This window comes from Agelaius phoeniceus, chromosome 22 (genome assembly GCF_051311805.1).
Source record: "Agelaius phoeniceus isolate bAgePho1 chromosome 22, bAgePho1.hap1, whole genome shotgun sequence".
Taxonomy (NCBI): domain Eukaryota; kingdom Metazoa; phylum Chordata; class Aves; order Passeriformes; family Icteridae; genus Agelaius; species Agelaius phoeniceus.
In genome coordinates, this window is record NC_135286.1 from 1,525,158 (window position 1) to 1,544,985 (window position 19,828).

At 53.4% G+C, this 19,828-nt stretch overlaps 1 protein-coding gene across 24 annotated transcripts in view; it reads right to left on the reverse strand.

Moving 5' to 3' along the window:
* Positions 1 to 19,828, reverse strand: part of MACF1 (microtubule actin crosslinking factor 1) — a 141,574-nt gene that overhangs the window by 49,354 nt on the left and 72,392 nt on the right. For 21 of the 24 annotated variants that reach the window (XM_077189634.1, XM_077189639.1, XM_077189633.1 and 18 more), the window contains 20 exons: positions 19,391 to 19,606; positions 19,157 to 19,306; positions 17,733 to 17,966; positions 16,292 to 16,435; positions 15,973 to 16,206; positions 15,230 to 15,445; positions 14,246 to 14,761; positions 13,775 to 13,951; positions 13,199 to 13,322; positions 12,694 to 12,902; positions 11,615 to 11,932; positions 10,294 to 10,460; positions 9,056 to 9,212; positions 8,290 to 8,407; positions 6,995 to 7,057; positions 6,037 to 6,278; positions 5,179 to 5,308; positions 4,183 to 4,382; positions 3,015 to 3,510; positions 981 to 2,452 (listed from right to left, as the gene is read on the reverse strand). In XM_077189634.1, coding sequence (XP_077045749.1) covers positions 981 to 2,452; positions 3,015 to 3,510; positions 4,183 to 4,382; positions 5,179 to 5,308; positions 6,037 to 6,278; positions 6,995 to 7,057; positions 8,290 to 8,407; positions 9,056 to 9,212; positions 10,294 to 10,460; positions 11,615 to 11,932; positions 12,694 to 12,902; positions 13,199 to 13,322; positions 13,775 to 13,951; positions 14,246 to 14,761; positions 15,230 to 15,445; positions 15,973 to 16,206; positions 16,292 to 16,435; positions 17,733 to 17,966; positions 19,157 to 19,306; positions 19,391 to 19,606 — 5,583 coding nt within the window. The remainder of the gene's footprint in view (positions 1 to 980; positions 2,453 to 3,014; positions 3,511 to 4,182; positions 4,383 to 5,178; positions 5,309 to 6,036; positions 6,279 to 6,994; positions 7,058 to 8,289; positions 8,408 to 9,055; positions 9,213 to 10,293; positions 10,461 to 11,614; positions 11,933 to 12,693; positions 12,903 to 13,198; positions 13,323 to 13,774; positions 13,952 to 14,245; positions 14,762 to 15,229; positions 15,446 to 15,972; positions 16,207 to 16,291; positions 16,436 to 17,732; positions 17,967 to 19,156; positions 19,307 to 19,390; positions 19,607 to 19,828) is intronic. The other 3 variants (XM_077189637.1, XM_077189635.1, XM_077189616.1) reach the window with 2 other exon arrangements.

The following is a 19,828-nucleotide window of genomic DNA, read 5'->3' on the forward strand; positions in this document are numbered from 1 at the left end:
TTGTCCCATAAATACACTTCAGCTTTTTTTTTTTGTTTTGGATAGGCAAACCCCAAACCAGAAACACCTTGTCCTGGTGAAGGTTCCACAGAGCTGCTCAAGTGGTGGAACGGGATCAATTAGCCATGAGATGAAAAGTAAATGGCTGTAAAACTGCCTCTCCCTCCCACCTCCCCATTAACACCAGGAAACAAGCAGCCAGATGTAAATCAGCCCAATCATCAACTTCTGAGCACATCAGGAATAAAAGTTTCACAGCAAGAGAATTTCTAAGCTGTGTTAATATAATTAATGGAGTGTAGCAGCATGACCCAACATCATAATACTGTATAGAAATATATCAAACACACTCCAACTCTTCCCTCTCTCAGTGCTTCATGCAAGCCTTGATGGCCTCCATCAGCTCCTTGCTGGAAATGTGAACAGCCCCATAAAACTTCACCTTGGTTTTATTTCCTTGTCTCACAGTTTATCTGCGGCTCTTTTTGTACCCAAGGATCCCAAAATGGATGCAATGTGTGACCCAGGTGGAATGAACAACAAACAGAACAGTGGGCCAGGCAGAGCCAGACCTACAGGATGACCTGATGTGGGCTAGACTCTCAAGCAGTGCAAATTCACAGCTCAAGTGGACTCAAATCCCTCCCTTCCTCCTCCCAAAATCAAAATGCAACCCACCTCTACCAGCCCACGAGCTGCTGGCACGCCAACATCACACATCACCAGGAGAACGGGGATTTTCCTGCCAATCCCACGATCTTTCCACACCTTTTCACCACAGACTATCAAGTCCACCAGCAGGATTTCACACCCTCCAGAGCAAGGACGTTTCAGTGCAAACCCACTCAACAAAATCACAGCAACAAAAACCACGGAGACGCCACAGCTTGAAACCCACCAAAAAAAAAAACCCACAACGCCAAAAACCACTTTAAAAAAAAACCCAAAAAAACCCCAAACCATCATGGACTCAAACTTACCTTGAAGTCTGCCAGCTGCTGGTTGATGGTTTCCACCTCTGTCCCCACCACCCACTGCAGGGCCTCGTTCTCCTCGGCCGCTGCGGTCATTTGGCTCAGCTCCTTCAGGCGGCTGTAGAAGTCCTCCACGCGGGACAGCGTGGTCTCCACCTGCTCCTGCCGGTTCCTCCCCCTCTCTGTCAGCTTGCTGCACTGCTTGCTCAGCGTCTCCAGCTCCCTCTTCAGCCCCAGCAGGTCGGGGCTGCCCTCGTCCTCCAGCATTTTCTTGCACTCGCTCTCGGAGGATTCGATGTCGCATTTCAGCCGGTGGAGCTTGCCCAGGAAGGCACGGACGTCCTCGGCCTGGGACTGGAGGCTGTCAGAGTCCCTCCCGATGGGGCCCATGCTGTCCAGCTCATCATCCAGATCTGCCAGCTGGGAGAACATCTCCCTGACCCTGCTGTTGAACTGGCCGATCCCTTCCAGCTTGTTCTCCATGAGAGCGCAGCAATCGTTGATTTTCTGCTTCACGGCCTTGAAGTCCTGCTGAGCCACCTCGGCTTGGCTGAGGAGCTGGGAGCAGTCGGATCCATCTGGAGCATCTTCTACCAGGCCTTGAGTGAGGTTTTTCAGATAATCCACTTGTGGCTCCAGGGCCTGCAGCACCTCCTGCTGTGCCCTGAGCTTCTCCAAATTCTTGTTGCTGCAGGCTTGTGGCCCCAGGGCATCGTAGATCTCCAGCTGGTGCTTTGCCCCTTCCAGCTTCTTCTCAATGTTCTTGAAGCTCTCCTGGAACTCCTTGAGCCTCTGGGACATTTCTTCAATGGAGCCAGTCTTGGTTTGCAGCTCTTCTGTGATGGCATCCATCTTCTGGTTGATGGCAGCCTTCTCATCCCGGATGTCATCCTCGTCCGTCTGGGAAGCGTCAGTCAGGATGTCAGCAGCACTGTTGAGCATCTCCAGCAGGGACCGGCGCTTCTCCACGTCACTCAGCATGGCCTTGGACCTCAGAAGAGTGGCCTCCAGCTGCACTGGATCCAGGGTTACCTCCAGCTCTGCCATCCTCGCCTTGCAGTCCTCCACCCAGGGCAGGAGGTCGTCGGCGTGCCGCTGGTACTTCTGAGCTTTCTGCAAGCAGTCCTTGAGCTTGGAGTGCCTGTCAGCAGCCTGCTTGCTGAGCTCCTCCCAGTGTGTTTTCAGGCTCACCAGCTGGTTCTGCAGAGTGGTCTTCTCCTCCCCAGGCTGGACAGACAGCAGCAAAGATTCTCCCTCGGCCACAATCATCTCGTAGGAGCCGCTGTGTTGGTTGAGGCTCTTCTGGAACTCTTCTTGCTCCTGGATTTGGCTCTGCAGCCTCTCCAGCTTAGCAGAGATCGGTTGGCTCTGGGCTTGCTGGCACCTTTTGTCATCCAGCCAGGTCCTGAGTTCATCAAACATGTGCTGGAACTGCTGGGAGCTGGCGAGCGCAGTCTGCAGCCGGTTCATCCGGTCGGCTGCAACGGCAACGAGATTAGGAGGCGACAATTAAGCTCAAATCAAATAAGCGAAGTGCAATTATTTAAAATCATCTCAGATGCACCAACTGTGTTTTGATTAACAGGAAGGAGCTTTCCATTGCATCACCAGCCTTTTTTTCCCCTAACTGATTCATAAATTTCTTAAGTAGTAAGAGGCAGCGGTAATGCAGAAGTCTCAGCTCTCCTGACCAGTCTCCAAATGTGAACTCTGAGAAATCAGGATCAGAGGGTGGCCACTGGGGTTTCTTCATGCCCCAATCTGAATTTAGGAACCTAGTTTTTTTTTCAAGCACAGGCTTGGTGAAGTCATGCCAGTAGGGCTAAACACCTCTGCTCCCTCTCCAGGCTCAGGTATTGCTGGAGTTGGAACTCTCCCATGCTTAGTGCCACATAAAACACCCAAGAAAAACCCTAAAAAGTGATAAATGGTGCTTCCCCTATTATTTTCATAAAGCCAGTGGTGGGAGAGCCCTTTGGCAAAGAGCAGGGGTGCAAGCTTGACATCCTAACATCTCAAGCAACTCCTCCTCTATCTCACCTGCCAGATCTTCCAGGCCTTTGAGGGGAAGTGCCACGGTCTCCAGACGTTTCCTCAACTCATCCTTGAGGTACTGCTCCCCAATCAGGACGGAGAGGTCATCACAGAGGGTCTGAGCCTCTGAGATCTCCTCTTCCAGCTGCTCCAGGTCCGAGCGGATCTCGCTGGTCTCCTCCAGCTGCTGTTTGACAGCATCAGGCTGGGTGCTGATGGCAGACTGGCTGCTCAGGCGCTGCCCAACAGCCTTCACCTTCTCTGAGAGGCCCTGGAGAAGCTCCTGGTACTGGGTGCTCTTTACTATGGCTTGGTCAATCTGGCTGGAGCGGGAGTTGAGGCGCTCGGTGAGCTCGGACCATTTCTGGTTGACCCCTTGGAGCTCATCCTGCACCTGGCTGGTGGATGGGGAAACATCTCCAGGGCCAGTCAGGATGCTCTGAGCTGCCTGGTTGAGCTGCTCGTGCTGCTGTCGGCGAGCTTCGAATTCCTTCAGCATAAACTGCAACAGAAATAACATAAAAATGTTTGCATAAAAGTGACAGCTCCGAGTACACACAGTCAAAACAAACCAGACCTCCAGGGGCTTCATCCAGCCCATGGAATCAGCAGGAATGGGCCCTGGGGTGGGACAGCAGTTGGGCTGGGTAGCCCAGGATTTACTGTGACCTTGGGAGTTAAAAGCTGGGAGGGGTCTGTGACTCCTGGACTTTGCTCTCTCTCTTATTTGTCTTATAATGTAGCATAAACCACTTAGATGAGATGAAAATCTAATTATCTCCACTGGGGCTTTTTTTGCTCCATGATGTGGCTGCTTACAGCCATGTTAGGATTTGGAAGCAGGAGGAATGGAAGGGCCAGGCTGGCAGGCAGAGGGGCAGCATTAGCAAGTCCTGCAGAGTGTCAGCACAGGCCTTGTTTAAAGCAATTTCACTCTCCAAGAGGGGCCAAGTGATTCACTGCTGAGTCAATCCAGCACAGGAAGGGAGCTCAGCACTGCACCCTTTTCAAGTTACTCACAGCAGTTTGGGGTTTGGAGGACTTGGAAGAGGAGCCATGAGGTCTCTGAGCACTCAGAGTGCTCACAGGACCAGCACAACCTTCCAGGTCCCTCCTGGGCCAGACGCTCTCCTCCATCCTGAGCCCCACCATGAAGGCACAAACCCCCCCTTACCTGCACCTGCTGCTTCTGAGCATTCAGCATGTTGGGGTCGATGGAGAGGGGGCCCAGCACGCTCATCATCAGCTCCTTCTCCATCAGCCAGGGCCTCAGCTGGGCCTCAGTGGCCTGGAACGTGGCCAGCTGGGTCGCTGACTCCTCCAGCTTCTGCTGCCGCGCAGCCGTGGCCTGGCTGGCCCTCTCCCACCTGCAATCTGAAGCATCACCTCTGTTGGCCGTGGTCAAGCTCCTGGCCAGCCCACCCCTCCATCACCAAGGTTGTTTTCCCCTCCCTGTGGTTTTCCCCATGGGAGATCTCTGTTTTCCAATAAAAGTAGAGTGGCTCTATCCACTCTCCATCTAAGGAGCCATTACCCAAATCTAGTGGCTTTCTCCTAGGAGCTCCTGGAAGCTCTAAGGAGAAAACCCTGCAAGCAGGATTTCTGTGCTCTAGTCACTGCTGCCATGACCTTGGGTGAGCCATCTCACATCCCTGATAAACGAGGGTGCTCTCATGTGTACCCATCCTCACACAGCACACTCAGAACTCCTGCATGGAGTCAACACATTCCTGCTACTTCAAAGGAGGGAATCTCTGGGCTTCTTTGTGAACACACAGCCTTGTTTAGTCAACACTTAATTACCTAGGGTAGCCTCACTAATGACTAGAATTTTATATCAAGCAGTGAAGCTTTTAATCAAAACAATCAACCTGTGCAGCTAACACATTTCCCCCCCTCCACCACCACCCTTTTTTTTTTTTTTTAAGGAGCAATTTAAGGAGGCAATCCTTTAAAATCCACATCCATCACTGAGATTTCATTAATCACGACAGGGCTCATCTCAGGAACACCTTCCACACCAGACAGCTCAGAGATAGGTTTGCTGTTTACTGAATTTTAATTAGAAGTGACTCTGCTCTAGCGTGACTTTGGGATTGCCCCTCACTCCTGAACCACCTCTAACGTGATGTCTGGAGACAGAAGCCTCATTAATGCTTCAGGCACTTACTCAGGTCTTCCTGCATCTTCTTCCAGTTCGCTGCTTCTGGGGAATCTGGATATTTCTCCAGCAAGCCAGAAAGTGCTTCCTTCACCTTCTGGATCTTCCCAGAATTCTGTTCCAATTCAGCCAGAAATGCCTGGAAAAGAATGATTTGAACTTCCTCAGGTGCAGGGCAGAAGAATCAATGAGCAGGAACGAAGCAGCACCTACAAGCTGGAGCTGGATGATTTCTGTTCTTTGCTCTTTAGTTAAATCACTTTTTTAGCACTATTGTGACCTAACTTGGCTGCAAGGGCAGGGAAAGGCTGGGAACTGCTTTCCAGGAGAAGTTGGAGTGACCCAGCAGCAAGGGCCCCAAATCATCTCTTTTTCCCTCAGCCTGACATCAACAGGTTTAAAAGCAAAACGGAACTTTGGGAATCTGCCTGGAATTCACAGAATTCACAGAATCACCAGGTTGGAAAAGACCTTCAAGATCATTGAGTCCAACCCAGTCCTAACACCTCAACTAAACTATGGCACTGAGGGCCACATCCAGGCCTTTTGAAACACATCCAGGGATGGTGATGGTGACTCCACCACCTCCCTGGGCAGCCATTCCAGAATTTTACCACCATTTCTGTAAAAAAACTATTTCCTAATATCCAACTTACACTTCCCTTGGTGCAGCTTAAGACTGTGTCTGGGAATGCCCTTCTTTAACTCAGGGCAAATTGTGCTCATTTGTGGCTTGCAGCTAATTCTGTGCAATAAAGCCCATCCCTGGGATCCTTTGGGAGATGCACAGCAGAGGGGTGGAACTGGATGATCTTTAAGGTCCATTTTGTGATCCTGTGACCCCAGGAAGTCGGGAAGAGCAATCACCTTGTTGTGCTCAGCCTGGGCTCTCATCGTCTCCGTCTTGGTGGGCGAGGAGGAGGCGTCCAGCTCGGACAGCATCCTTTCCTTGGACTCCAGCCACTTGAGCATGGAGCTGGCCTCCTCCTGCACCTCCTGCATGCTGTCCAGCATGGCTGAGAGCTGCTGCAGGCGCTCCTGCAGGGCTGCACCCAGAGCCTGGTACCGCCGGCTCACGTCCGACACGTCGCACTGGATCTCCGTCAGATCTGCACCCAAAAAACCAGCCCAGGGTCAGCACCACTGCCCCCACCCTCCACCTCACACTATCAGGTTCTAACCCAGCCCCAGGCAGCCACAGATAGCTGAGATGAGGAGTAAAGAGGCCACGCTCTGCCTGCGGAGTGACGTCGCATCATCCTCACCTCTCCTGCCACGGGGGATTTTCCACTTATCCCCCCTATGCCCTTTGACAGTTTACAAACAAAGCTCTCTGTTGGTGAGCTTGATGCAAACTGAGCCCCCTTTTCATAAAGCCACTGCTAATACAAGGTTAAATAATATGGCAGCAAGATATGAAGCCATTTTTATGCACCTATTATCTCGCTGAACCAGAGAACTAACAGCAGATAACGGGCAATAATTAAAATTGCTCTTCAAACTGGAGGGTTGGATGCTGTTATAATCCCACAGAACCAATAAATTTAATTGCAGGCCTTAAAATGATCTCGCATTTATCAGCTCCCAACACCACCTGAGGAGGTGTCAGGGTGCTGTCACCCCCCAAGGCTGCTCCTCTCCGTCCTTCAGCCCGACCTCCACCCTCCACTGCAGCAGCTGAGAATTCCCAACCCCTTGCCAAGCTCGTTTCCCTTCTGCTGGGATGCTGGCAGTGCCACACTGAGGATTGCATTCCCAGGGAATGGAAATGCACGGATGAAGAAGGGACAGGGGGATGGCTCCGTGGTGCTGAGAGCCAGCTCACCTTTGCAGGTGTGGTATCCGTTCACGCTGCCTCCTGAGCCTCCTGGAGCGGGCAGAGTGGCACCTGGGCAGAGGGGACAGGGACAAGAGGGACAAGAGGGAAGTGTTAGGGATGCAGACAGCAAGTGGTGAATGGCTGCTGCATGACAGGGACCACCAAGCACTGATGTGGTGCCTCCACCACCCACCTGCCCAGCACGAGGCATTAATTTGGTTTGGAGCTCCTTTATCTCTACTCCTCCTGCTCCCCTCACTGTCCTGGAGCTGTTCCTGCCTTTCTGGAGCTGGGCAGCTCTCCCAGCATCCCAACATCACCCAGAGAGCAGGGATAATGTGGGCTGGGGGACCACAGGCGTCTTGCCACTCCTGGGAAGCTGCTACCCTGAGCGTGATTTTGTGACTTACACCCAATAAAACTGCTGAATGCCTTCCCTGAAGGGATTAATTCCCCCATATCCTCCTTTTTTATGGGATGAAACTATTCAAAGCAGCTCTGTGTTCATGCTGTCTTTGCCCAGAGATGCAGGATGCACCAGTGTCCCCTTCTTTGGACACCGGATCTCGCAACCAAAGCAGATTCACATTTTCAGGCAGGTCTTTCTTTTCTAACCACATATTTTAAAGCTTTCATGGACATAAGGGGATGCACCTTCAGTCACTCTCAAGCCTCTCCCCACTTCTCCTGATGGTTTTCCTGAGAACTGCTCATGAACTTAATCCTAACAAACAAATCCAGACCATAAATTGCCATAAATTCCCATCAGTGATGAGAGTCCAGGGACTTGTTCTCACAAGCTGGAAGACATCTTTGAGCTGGTTTCCAAATGAACCAGACATAATCTCATTGCTTCACAGACTTGAAGCCAAAAGGGAGACCAGTAAATCACATCTGACTATCACAGCCCCAAATGTCATCCAGATATGAAACCCAAATGCTGGAGGTTGATTAAAACACTCCAGCCCTCAAGAGGCTGAAGAACATCACCAGGAGAGAGCAGGAGCCACTTCCATGAGCTCCCCAGCTCTTCCAGAGAATGATATGTGTCCCCAAAGCAAACACAGGGCAATTCAGAGCTCGTTAGGCTACAGTTAATTAAGCCAAGTTAGGATGATGCATTGAAGCAATGAGTGACAATGACTCAACCACTGGGCTGAGCCTCACAATACTCAGATCACCACAGGCCCTCTGAATTTGGTTAGAAGGAGGAAATAACCCCATTTTTTGCTGGAGGAAGGCTCAGAGAAGATGCAGTGCTGACAGCAGGGTTGTCCTCAGGAGCGCTGGCCACAACTCACCTGCCTTGGGAGGGGTGTTGGGGGCTGTGATCTCCACGATCAGGTTCTCCAGGAGGGTCCCTCTGCGGCCAATCTCCTCCACCTGGGGGCCCTTCCCCTTCCACTCCTCCAGGAGATCCTGCTCAAAAGCCAAGTTTGGGATTGGAGGCCACACCTGCCCGGCCACAGCCCTTCCCTCCCTGTCTGTCCCCTCTGTGGTGACACCAGGACACAGCAGGCAGGGAACCAGCTCATGGCTGCACTGGGGGAAGTGGGTGTGACGCATCTATTTCTGCCAGGGGGGGAACCAAACAGCAAAAAAAGCTCTTCCCAACTAATGGGTCTGCTGAAGGAAACCTTCTCCCTCCCACCATTGTGGGGACATCCCTCCTCCCCCTCCCTGCAGAGCCCAGCCTGGCTGAATCCTGGGTGTTGAGGGGTGTGAGGGCTGTGGATGATTCAGCAGAGCTGAGTCAAAGCCCAGCACATCCTGATTTATCACATCCTTCTGCTGGAGCACAGCGGGGGCTCGGGTGACAGGAGGCCACCTTCCATATCCACCATGGGAAACACTCATTAAAAACCAGTGTGTTCAGGTCTCCCACTCCTAAATCCCGACCAGAGCAGGCACAGGGAGTGACAGGAAGCCAGGCAGGAATCTCTCACACTGCTCCCTGCTCTGCAAGCCACTGGATGCATGCTGAGACCACCTGCAAGCCTCTGCTTCTTGGGGTTTGTTTCACATTCCAGCATTTCAAGGCTTTCCCAGTGTGATTCCAGCTCCCACCTGGATCTGCTGCCTGTGCTGCTGCAGCTCCTGGGTGCCCAGGGAGGTCTCAGCAGGTGGAATTTTGCCTTCAGTCTCCCTCAGCCACTTCCTGATGGCGCCAACCAGATTCCGAAACTCATCCAGTTGCTCCTGGCAGGATGAGGCATCCTTTTCTCTGGGAGTGAAAAGGTTTTGGAGAGTCAGAGTTCGTGCTCTGCCTTGTAATTACCCCCTCCTGAATGTGGCACGGTTGTGTCCCTAGGAGCCCTTTTTTTAAATAATTATTATTATCAGATGTTGCCAGGGAACAGCACAAAATGGGGTGCACCCAGTGCCAGCCCCTCACTGCTGCTGACCCCCTCAAGTCCTGGCTGGTGGCACTTTTGGGCACTCCAGTGGTGGCCAACAGCCACAGGACCACCACTGCCAGCCTGCCCAGGCTCTTTGTCCTGGCAAAAGTGACACTTTTGGGAAGACAGGGCTCATTCATGCCGTGTCCCCCCAGGCACCTGCATCCCTGGGGAGCCCAGGCTGTGCTGCTCCTCCTCCCTGGCCACAGCTCCATCCATCCAGCCCATCCTGAGGGAACAAGGCAGCCCCTGGATGGGGGTCATGAGCCCCTTTGGCTCATCCTTGCTGGCCACAGCTGTGAGCACAGCCCTGAATTACTGGGGATTACTGGGAGTTTCATCTGCCACCTTCCCTGCATCCCACAGCTCCATCCATCCAGCCCATCCTGGGGGAACAAGGCAGCCCCTGGATGGGGGTCATGAGCCCCTCTGGCTCATCCTTGCTGCCCACAGCTGTGTGCAGCCTGCACAGCCCTGAATTACTGGGGATTATTGGGAATTTCACCTGCTTTTCCCCACCACCTTCCCTGCATCCTGCAGGGATTTTGGGCATACAGAGAGGGGATGCTGCTGCTCTGACCCTGCTCAAGCTCCCTTTTACCCCCATTTCAGGGCACTCCAGGCTGCTCTGCTGCTCCCCATCCTCCCAGCAGGATGCTCAGGGCTGGAGCTGGGAAATGCAGAGCTCCTGCTCCTGCTGCAGCACCAGGAATTTTTCACAACGCCCCCAGCCAAGGCTTTTTTTAAAGCGTCAGCTGGAGCAGAGCTGCCTCAGGATCCTGGCGTGGGAGGAGGGTGGCAGGAAGAGCTGGCTCATGGCCCCCCCTCCTTGGAAAGGAGATCTCCACAGGGCCTTGCTCCACAGGACCATGAAGCCACCCCCAAGCTCCCCTCCTTGGGGCTCACCTGTCTTTTGCCACCTTCTGCAGCTGCAGGAAATCTTTCTTCAGGCTCTGCAGCTTCTCCTGCTGCTGGAAGGAGCTGGGGGTGAAGCCACAGGAGCTCAGCTCCTCAGCCAGGTGCTCCAGGGTGGCCAGGTCCTCCTGGTGCTGCCTCATCTCCGAGTTCAGCTCCTGCCAAGAGCAAAGGGGCGATGCTGGCCACGTTCCCCAGCAGCAGAGGGGATGGACTGGGCACTCCCACACCCTGCTGAGCTCTGTGGGCAGTGCCACGTGTGGCACCAGTGCCAAATGTTGGGCACAGCTTGCTGCCACCTGCTCCTCCAGCTCAGCAAATACTTGGAGCAGCTGCAGGGGCAAATCCCACTTTCCCCACTGCTGGTGACTGGGATGGGATGGGGGACCCTAGACCAAGGCAAATCAACCCCTGCCACAGCACAGGTGTCTGGTTTCGTGTCACCTTCCAGCATTTCTGAGTGGATGAAGCACCCCCTGTGCCAGGACACTTGTGGGAAGCCAGAGGGAGGAATCCTGCACAGCCACCATGGCCCACAACACCCCTGGAAATATCCAAGGCAACCCTGAGCAACCTGGTCTAGTGGAAAGTGTTCCTGTCCCTGAGAGGGGGCATGGAATGAAATGATCTTTAGGGTCTTTTTCAACCCAAACCATTCCAGGATTAAAACACTCAGGAGGCTGAAGAACATCACCAGCAGAGAGCAGGGACCACTTCCATGAGCTCCCAAGCTCTACCAGAGAGTGATGGCTCTAAGACCTCCAGGGCCTCTGGCTCTGAAACCTCCAGGGCCTCTGGCTCTGAAACCTCCAGGCTCTGTGGCTCTGAAACCTCCAGGGCCTCTGGCTCTGAAACCTCCAGGCTCTGTGGCTCTGAAACCTCCAGGGCCTCTGGCTCTGAAACCTCCAGGCTCTGTGGCTCTGAAACCTCCAGGGCCTCTGGATCTGAAACCTCCAGGCTCTGTGGCTCTGAAACCTCCAGGCTCTGTGGCTCTGAAACCTCCAGGCTCTGTGGCTCTGAAACCTCCAGGCTCTGTGGCTCTGAAACCTCCAGGGCCTCTGGCTCTGAAACCTCCAGGGCCTCTGGCACATCCTGCACTGCCCTCACTGGGATATTTTGCTGTATTAACCCCATGGAGGTCTTTAATTGATAAAATCCTGCTACATTTGGATTGGATCCTAAAAGACCCCATCTGAAAACCAGCCTGGGAAACACCACCCCCCTTTTCCCACAGCTGGGAAGGGCTGGATCCCGCCAGCCTGGACCTTCCTCAGAGCCCTGGTGCAGGTGGAGCCCCTCCCCAGGGCCTCACCTGGATGTGCTGGGAGAAGTGAGCGATGTCGTGGTCCGGCTGATTCCCGGACGCCAACAGCCGCGTCCTGCTCTCCGTGAACTGCTGCAGCTTCTCCCACAGCTGCTCATATTGCTCCACCTTGGGCAGGAGGCCCTTGAGGGCGTCCTCCCGCTGCTGCTGCTGCTGGCACAGCCTCCCAAAGTGTTCTGTCACCTGGGCCAGCTTGTCCTGCAGCGCGGAGGCCGCGGGGCTGTCGGCGGCCTCGGTGAAGCGCGTCACCATCTCCCTGGTGGCTTCCAGGCAGCTCCTCTGCCTGGCAATGTCCTGCTTCAGCTTCTGTGGGGAGCACACGAGGAGAGAGAGGGATTTTTAAGGAAGGTTCCACAGCAGAACTAACTGGGCTGCCCTCGGGAGAAGCAGCGGGTGCTCTGACACAACCAGAGTTGGGAAAAAATAGTTTTGTATCCCCGTTTTCCTTTCCTTTCTGACATGCCCAACATGCTCTGCTTTTCCCCGTGTCTGAAGTCTTGTTAGCAAAGAAAAAAAGGAGATTTTCAACAAGTCTGTGACCTTGGACAGTTTGCCCAGAGATGCTGGAGCTGCCCCCATCCTTGGAAATGCCCAAGGCCAGATTGTATAGGGCCTTGAGCAAGCTGGTCCAGTGCTAGGTGTCCCTGCCCATGGCAGGGCATTGGAATTAGATGGTGTTTAAGGTTCCTTCCCACCCAAACCATCCAGTGATTCTGTATAGATAAAATAAGATAAAATAAGATAAAATAAGATAAAATAAGATAAAATAAGATAAAATAAGACAAGATAAAATAAAATAAAATAAAAATAAAATAATAAAAATAAAAATAAAATAAAAATAAATTTAAAAAAATAAAATAAGATAAAATAAAAATAAAATTAAAATAAAATAGAAATAAAAATAAGATAAAGAAAAATAAAATAAAGAAAGAAAAATAAAATAAAATAGTTCTACTCATATTCCTTTTTAGGGTTTTTTTGGTGCTTTCAGCACTCAGCAGTTACCCCTGCATGGTGCAGGTGCTGCCCTGGGGTGTTTGGCGTGAGGGAGCCAGGCCAAGCCTTACCACACTCGTGGCAAGCGAGTCCTGGATGGAGGCAGAGGTGAGCACAGCTGGCTGGTCCTTCTCCAGGCTCTTCTCAATCTCAGCCACGGACTGGAGGAGGCTCTCCAGGCTCTCCTGGACGCTCTGGGACTGGGCAATGGATTTCTGCAGCAGGTCTGAGCGCTCGGACATCTGCTGGGAGAGGCTCTGGAAGCGGCTCACGATGGCATCTGCAGGGTTCAGCACAGAGGAAACCCAGTGGCACAGAGCTCCAAGTGCTCAGAGGGCAGCCAGGGTCACCTTTGGCTCCCCCAAAACTCTCAGTGATGACAAATCCCTGTCCCCAAACTCAGCAGTGGGACGGGGGACGCCACACAAGCGGCCACATCCCTCCCCACATGCAAACCCTGAGGATACACTGCCATGTGATTACCCCCAAATTCCCCCAAAAAAGTGATTTCTTTTTGCCCCCTCTGGCTCATTCCCACTCTCCCCAGCCCTCCCTGCCAGCTGCTTTGCTCTGTACCTGTTGTTTCCTGGATGTGGCCGTGGTCTGGGGCTGGCTCCCCTTGGATGTCCAGCAGGGTCCGAGCTGCTTTCTGGAGCTTCTCCACTGGCACCTGGTGCTCAGCCAGGTCTCCTTGCAGTTGCTGTTTTCACACAAGATAAGCCAAAATCAGCGATGGGTCCCAGGTGGGATTGCCACACTCGTGGAGCTCAGGGCTCCTTTTACACCTTCTGAGGGATCCTCTGCAATTCATCACTGAATCGTTAAGAAATTATGGAAAAATCTACCTTGACACTGCAGGCAGAGCTGGATCAGAGGGTTTGGGCTGTCCCAGTGCTCTGGCACCCTCATGGGGGAGGAATGTCCCTCTCTATGTCCCTCTGGGGTGTCTGTGACTGCAGCCCCTAAGCACCTCTCCCAGAAATTTGACCCCACCTGAACTGCAGCACAGAACCTGCTACACCTGCAGGTGTATCTTTGCCCTCAACCAGCAAAAAAACCACCAAGGGGTCAAGTCTCCCTGCTGCTGGCTGCTCAGAGCAGCCAAATTCCCATCCAGGCTCCAGCATTTCCCAGGAGATCCCCCAAGAGTACCTTGGTGCTGGCGAGCTGCTTCTGCAGCACAGCCAGATCTGAGGAAACTGTCTCTGAGAGCAGCTTCCCCAGGGCAGCTTCACTCTCCTGCAGCCACGTCCTGAGAGACTCTGCCACCTCCTGGAACTGCTGGTAGTGATCCAGCAAGGTGTTCAGGTGGGAGCCCAGCTTGGAGCACTGCAAAGGAGCAACGAGAGGTGACAGGGATGCACATAAATGCTGAGCAGCCCCTGGGAAAAGGAACAGGAATCAGCAAGAAAGAAAAAGCAATTAAAAAAAGAAAATCAATCTTGCCACAGGTTAAATGAATTACCAGGGGTAGCATGCAGACCAACAGCAAGACAAGGGTATTGCCCAAGCCCTGATGAAGACAATCCTTGTCCTACAATCTATAAATGTCCTGGCAGCTGGGACAAATATCCCTCCCTGCCTAGGAGGCAAAGAGCCCCCAGCTGACAGCCCTTCCCATACCTTGGAGTGCAGCGTGGTGTATCTCTGCGTGGCATCCTCCAGCTTGCTCTTGACCACACTCCTGGACATCACCAGCTGGGATTCAGCATCCCCAGCATCCCCGTCCAGAAACTTCTCCCCTGACATGGTGACAAAGCGCAGGTCACCCTTGTGGGAGATGACATCCTCTGCAAAGCTCCCCTGGCGCCGCAGCAGCTGCCTCAGGGAGTCAGGGTCACTGTCCCCCTTGTACATCCCCTGCAGGTCCTGCTCTGCCTGCTCCAGCCAGGCCTGGAACTCCCCGTGGTCCTGCAGGAACTTCTGGAGCTCCTCCCTGAGGAGCTGCACCCGTTTCAGCCGTGTCTCAGCGCGTGCCAGTGACGCCGGGTACCGCTCCCGCAGCTGTGCCAGCTGTGCCTGCAGCCTCTCCTGCTCCTCCCCAGCCAGGCTGGGCCCCTGCTTGTCCAGGAAAGCCTGTGCTGCCTGCGTGGCCAGGATGATGTCCTGCTGCTGGGACAGCAGCTCCCGGTGCTGCGCCTGGAAGATGCAGGGATAAAGGTGAAGCTCGGCGCTCAGGGGCTCTGCTCGCCTCTGCAGTTGTGGCTGGGCCAGCTCTGGAAGGGTTTAAGGAAAGAGTGGAGCAGCCTGGTCTAGTGGAAGGTGGGAGTGGAACAGGATGGTCTTTAAGGTCCTTTCCAAGCCAATTATTTTCATGATTCTGTGACAAAGCATCAGCAGGGTTGGGAAAACTGGGAATGTCCCAGGTTGGGCTACAGGAGTGCAGAGTGAGCCCTTCTGTGGCCATCACGGGCACCTGCTGGACCCTGATTCCACCTTGTGGGTGGGCACACACCCACCACACATCCTGCATCTCCTGCAGGGAGAGATGGGCAGGGCCTTTCTGAGCTTCCCCCATAGAGAATCCCATGCTTCAGACCCAGCTAACAGCAGGGACAGGGTGTGGGGCAGGAGGCTTTGGGGGGGGGACAAGGTGTCAGTGCTGACCTTCAGCCTCTCGTAGTGCTCATCCAGGCTCTCAGCAGCACTGTCTGCTCCCACAGTGTGGCCATCAGGGACATCCCCAGTGCTTTTCCCTGTGCCTGGACTGACAGGGTGTGGTCTGTACTCTGGGAGCTCTCCCTTCTGCTCCAGCGATGCCACCCAGCTCAGAAGGGAATCGATCTTATTGCTGTTCTCCTCCAGCTCTTTGGCAGCTTTCACCTGAAAGCACAAGGGCTCCAGATAAGAATGACCCAGTTCTTGCATGTTCAGCAAACTGCTGCACGGGGGAGGGAGACAAAAATCAGCAGAAGGAGGAAAAAAAAAACCAAAAAACCCGAGGAGTTTCCCAGCCTCAGCAAATGCCTGAGACACCTCCAGACCCTTTGTGGCTCTCTGGAAGGTGCAGAAAAGCTGTGAAAAATCTCAGCCTCGCTGCTACATTGAATTTCTCATCCTCATACGACCCAAAGGGGCTGGGATGTGATTGACAATCCTCATCCATTAGGGGTCACCCCAAAAGGCAGAGTAAGGGACCTTTTCCTCCCCCATTCCCTCCACAACCAGCTCATCCCTGGCTGCAACTCCCAAAACATTTAAAGACAGAAATATCTGGGGGAAACCTCACCTGGGGAACACCCAGCAAGGAACCACAAATTGCCCTGTGCTGCATCACCCAGATGGGCTCCCAGGACCTCACAGTCCCCCTCAAGCAAAGCCTGGAGGCTCTGCAGCTCCTGGCACATTACCTTCTCAGTCTCCTGCTGCACTGCAGCACTCACAGCACTCTCCAGCTCCTTCTGGGCCACCTCTGTCCTCTCCTGCAGGGACTGGTACTGCTCCTTGGCACGCTGCAGGTCCTGCTGCAGTGCTGCCAGCTCCCCAGGCTCCAGCTTGGCCTTGTTCTCCTCCAAAAACTGCTCCGTGCTCTTCAGGACACCGGCAAAGGAGGCGGCTCTGCTGTGCATGCTCCTCTGCAGCTCCTGCGTGGGTGAATTCATGAGGCCCTGGGCACTCCCGAGGTGCAACCTCTCCACCTCTGCCCCCCAAAATTTAAACATCACCGACCTTAACATCGCTTTGCCTCTGCTGCAGGGCAGGCAGGTCCCCTTCTGCTCTCTGCTGCTCTGCCAGGGTGTCCTCAGCCTGGCCCAGCCAGCGGCTCAGCTCGGCCAGGCTCTGTGCCCGGGCTGCCTGCTGCTCCTGCAGCGTCTGTGGGCACAGCAAAGGGGACAGGGGGACAGGGGACAGTCAGGGCCAGCCCTGCACCTCCTCTCACGCTGCTGAAAGGCAAGGTGAGGTTACAGCTGGAGCAGTTCCTGGAGGGGAGGATGCAGCACAGAAAACTTTGTGGCTCTCCAGGTGCTCCCTGTCCGGCAGCAGGGACACTCAGGTCCCTGCCAAGCTGGTGGCACCTTTGTCACCACTGGAGGTTTCTCTCTGAGCTGCAAGATGGAGCTGCACTGCTCTCCCAGGAAAACTCAGCCACGAGTTTCTGTGCCTTTTCCATTCCACCTTACAAACATTAAAACTGCAGCAGAAACTCATTGAATGAGAGGCAACAACGGCCTGGGTCAGGCAGCGCCACTGTGGAGCCCCAGAAAACCCCAAATGAGGGATTTTTTTAATGATTTGGGATTGGAAAGGGAGCCCTGGAGAGGGAAAGTGTTTCTGTAGCTGATCCAGCTCCTCCTTTTGCTGCCAGAGCACAACACAGAAGCGCCTGTTTGAGCAATTGAGCATGATGTGACCTGAGAGTCCCTGTGACACCCCTGTCCCCCTCTGCCAGGGGGCATAAAAGGGTTCTGAGATTTTCACTGGGCATTTCAGCAAGGTGATGTACAAACTTGTGCAAAACACTGTGCCTGTTTCTCCCAGTCATAAGACAAAACAACAGAAGCAAATTGAAAGAGCCTTCTTAAGAGCTCTTCAGCTGCAAAGCGAGTTCTTCCTGGGTTAGGATGGGCTCAATCTGAAAAGGCAAAGCAAACTGGTTAATACACACACACACTCCAGAGAGGACAGGCAAGAGTTACAGAGAGCAATTGTTAATAAAAAAACCACATTAATCCTGTCTTGGACGAGAGGATCCATGCAGTGCTGGGTGCTGCTCAGAGATCTGAGGACTTGTTTTTGTCCTTGCCAGCTGTTTCCCTGGGACAGCAATGCCTGATGTGTGCAGTGGAAATAGGACATTGGGTGTCTGGGGTGGCCCTTCTGCTCAGGGATTTTGGGGGTGATTACAGGGTTCACTCCACCCAGCCCCAAACAATTCCATATCTAGCAGAGAACTGCTACCCAGACCTCGGCAGGGCTCCCCATTTTGGGAGCAAAGCAACTTTCTGTCTGGTAGGAAGAAGAAAGACTTTTAGAGGAAGCTCATGATGTGCAGTGAGGACTCCTGAACTGGGAGTGGCATGCAGGGGAAATCCCAAATTGGAGGTGCTTTAGCTGCTGTTCCTGTGGCTGGGAAGCACTTCAGCAAGCAAAGGAGGAGACGTCTCACAACCTTCACCTGCTCCGTCTGCTCCACTTGCTGGAGACAGAGCTGCAGCACCTCCAGCCGTGCTGTCACACGCTCTGACAGGTCCCTGAAGGCTTTCTGCAGCTCATTGAGCAGCCTCAGCAGCTGCCTGCTCTGCTGGGGGGTTAAATCCTGCGCGTGCTCCGAGATGAGGAACTGGATGTCGAAGGCAGCGGCGTCCAGCTCAGCCTTGGTGTCAGCAAGGGGCTCCTTCAGCTCCTGAATGGGAGAGGAAAAAACAGCTAAAATGACCCTAAAAATGACCAGGGTTCTGCTGCACTGCTTCCCATCTGCAGGTGCCACATGAAATATATTCCAGAAACATCAAACTCTCCCAAAACAGCACTCAGCATGGAGGTGAGTGTCACAGACATCTTCCATGAAAAATCCTTTCCTTAGGATTTTCCCTCCTGAGAAGCTGAGAGGCCTCAGGAGCAAAATGTAACCAATGGTTATCTGCTGCTGTGGAATGCAACAGCTGCATCTGGGATTGGGCTCATGTGGTTGTTTCTAATTAATGGCCAATCACAGTCCAACTGGCTCGGACTCTCTGTCTGAGACACAAGCCTTTGTTATCATTCTTTCCTATTCTATTCTTAGCCAGCCTTCTGATGAAATCCTTTCTTCTATTCTTTTAGTATAGTTTTAATATAATATATATCATAAAAGAATAAATCAGCCTTCTGAAACACGGAGTCAGATCCTCATCTCTTCCCTCATCCTCAGACCCCTGTGAACACCCTCACAGGACAGAGTGTCTCACCACAGGGATTTTCCAACCTCCCTCTGCACCAGGTGCTGGAGGCACCTCACCAAGAGGTTCCTTGGATGTGTATAGGGCTGTCCTTGGGTCTGAAGATGACCCAGACCTGGCCACAAGTGTCTCCATGTGCCACCACCAGCTCTCAAAGCCTTCAGTCCCCTGATTTCCATGCCAAGATGCCACCACCAAGCTTGGAAACAATCTTTATAGCCAGAAGATGGATTAGGAGACTGGGCTGCTCATACAGGTGATGGAGATCAGGGCAGGTGTGATGGAGCAGCCACCACCAAACTTGGAAATAATCTTTATTGCTAGAAAATAGATAAGGAGACTGGGCTGCTCATCCAGGTGATGGAGACCAGGGCAGGTGTGATGGAGCAGCTTCCCAGAGGATGCAGCCTGACAGGAATCTCCCCAGGTCACTCAGCCACCACAGGAACACCCCTGCACAGGAGCATTTCAAACAACCAAACCAGGCTGTGTATTATGGAAATAAATGCCTTTAGAGAACACCCAGCACAGCAGCTCCTGCTGCAACACAAGCTAAGGGCAAACCCTGGGAGAGAAGCAGGATTAAAAGCTTCTCCTCTGTGCAGAGGGCAGCAAGTTCATCAGGCTGCAGGATTAGGGGCATTGCCATGGTTACCTTGTAGTGCTGCAGGCAGTGACTCAAGCTGCTGCCATCGGTGGCCTGCTGGAAATCTCTGTCATCCAGGGCCTCCGTGGTGCCAGAGACCCAGCTCAGCAGCTCCTGCAGCCTGCCCTCAAGAGCCTCGTGCTGGGCCAGGATTTTAGCCTGAAAAGCAGAAATTCATCGTTTAAAGGAGGAATTTTAGGGAGGTTTTGGGGCAGCAGGGCGGGGGGCAGTTGCCAGCTCTACCTTTTCAGCTTCTGCTGCCCCACGAAGGTTTTGCAGCCGGGACTGCAGGACTTCACTTGCAGAGCTCAGAGACTTCTGGAGGTTCTTGGCATCCTTCTCCAAAGCCTTCAGTAACTGCTCAGGGACTTCTTCAGGGGGGTTGGCCACAATCCTCTGCACAGCATCCAGCTCCTGATTCACTGGGAAGCTCAGCTCCTGCAGCTCAGAGCCCAGAGCCTGAGACAAAGACAGCACGAGAGGGTGACTTCACCTCCCTGCTGCCAAAACCCAGCAGGGCTTTTGGAGAGGCAGCTCCAAACACTCAGTCTAGAAAAATTCATCCCACCCTCCAGCCCTGCTCAGCTGCCAGCGCTCTCCTGCCTCTCTCCAGGCTGTAAAATTCCAGTCAGCCAAGCTCAGGTTGCTGTAGGAGGGATGAGGTTTGATATAAAAGCCTAT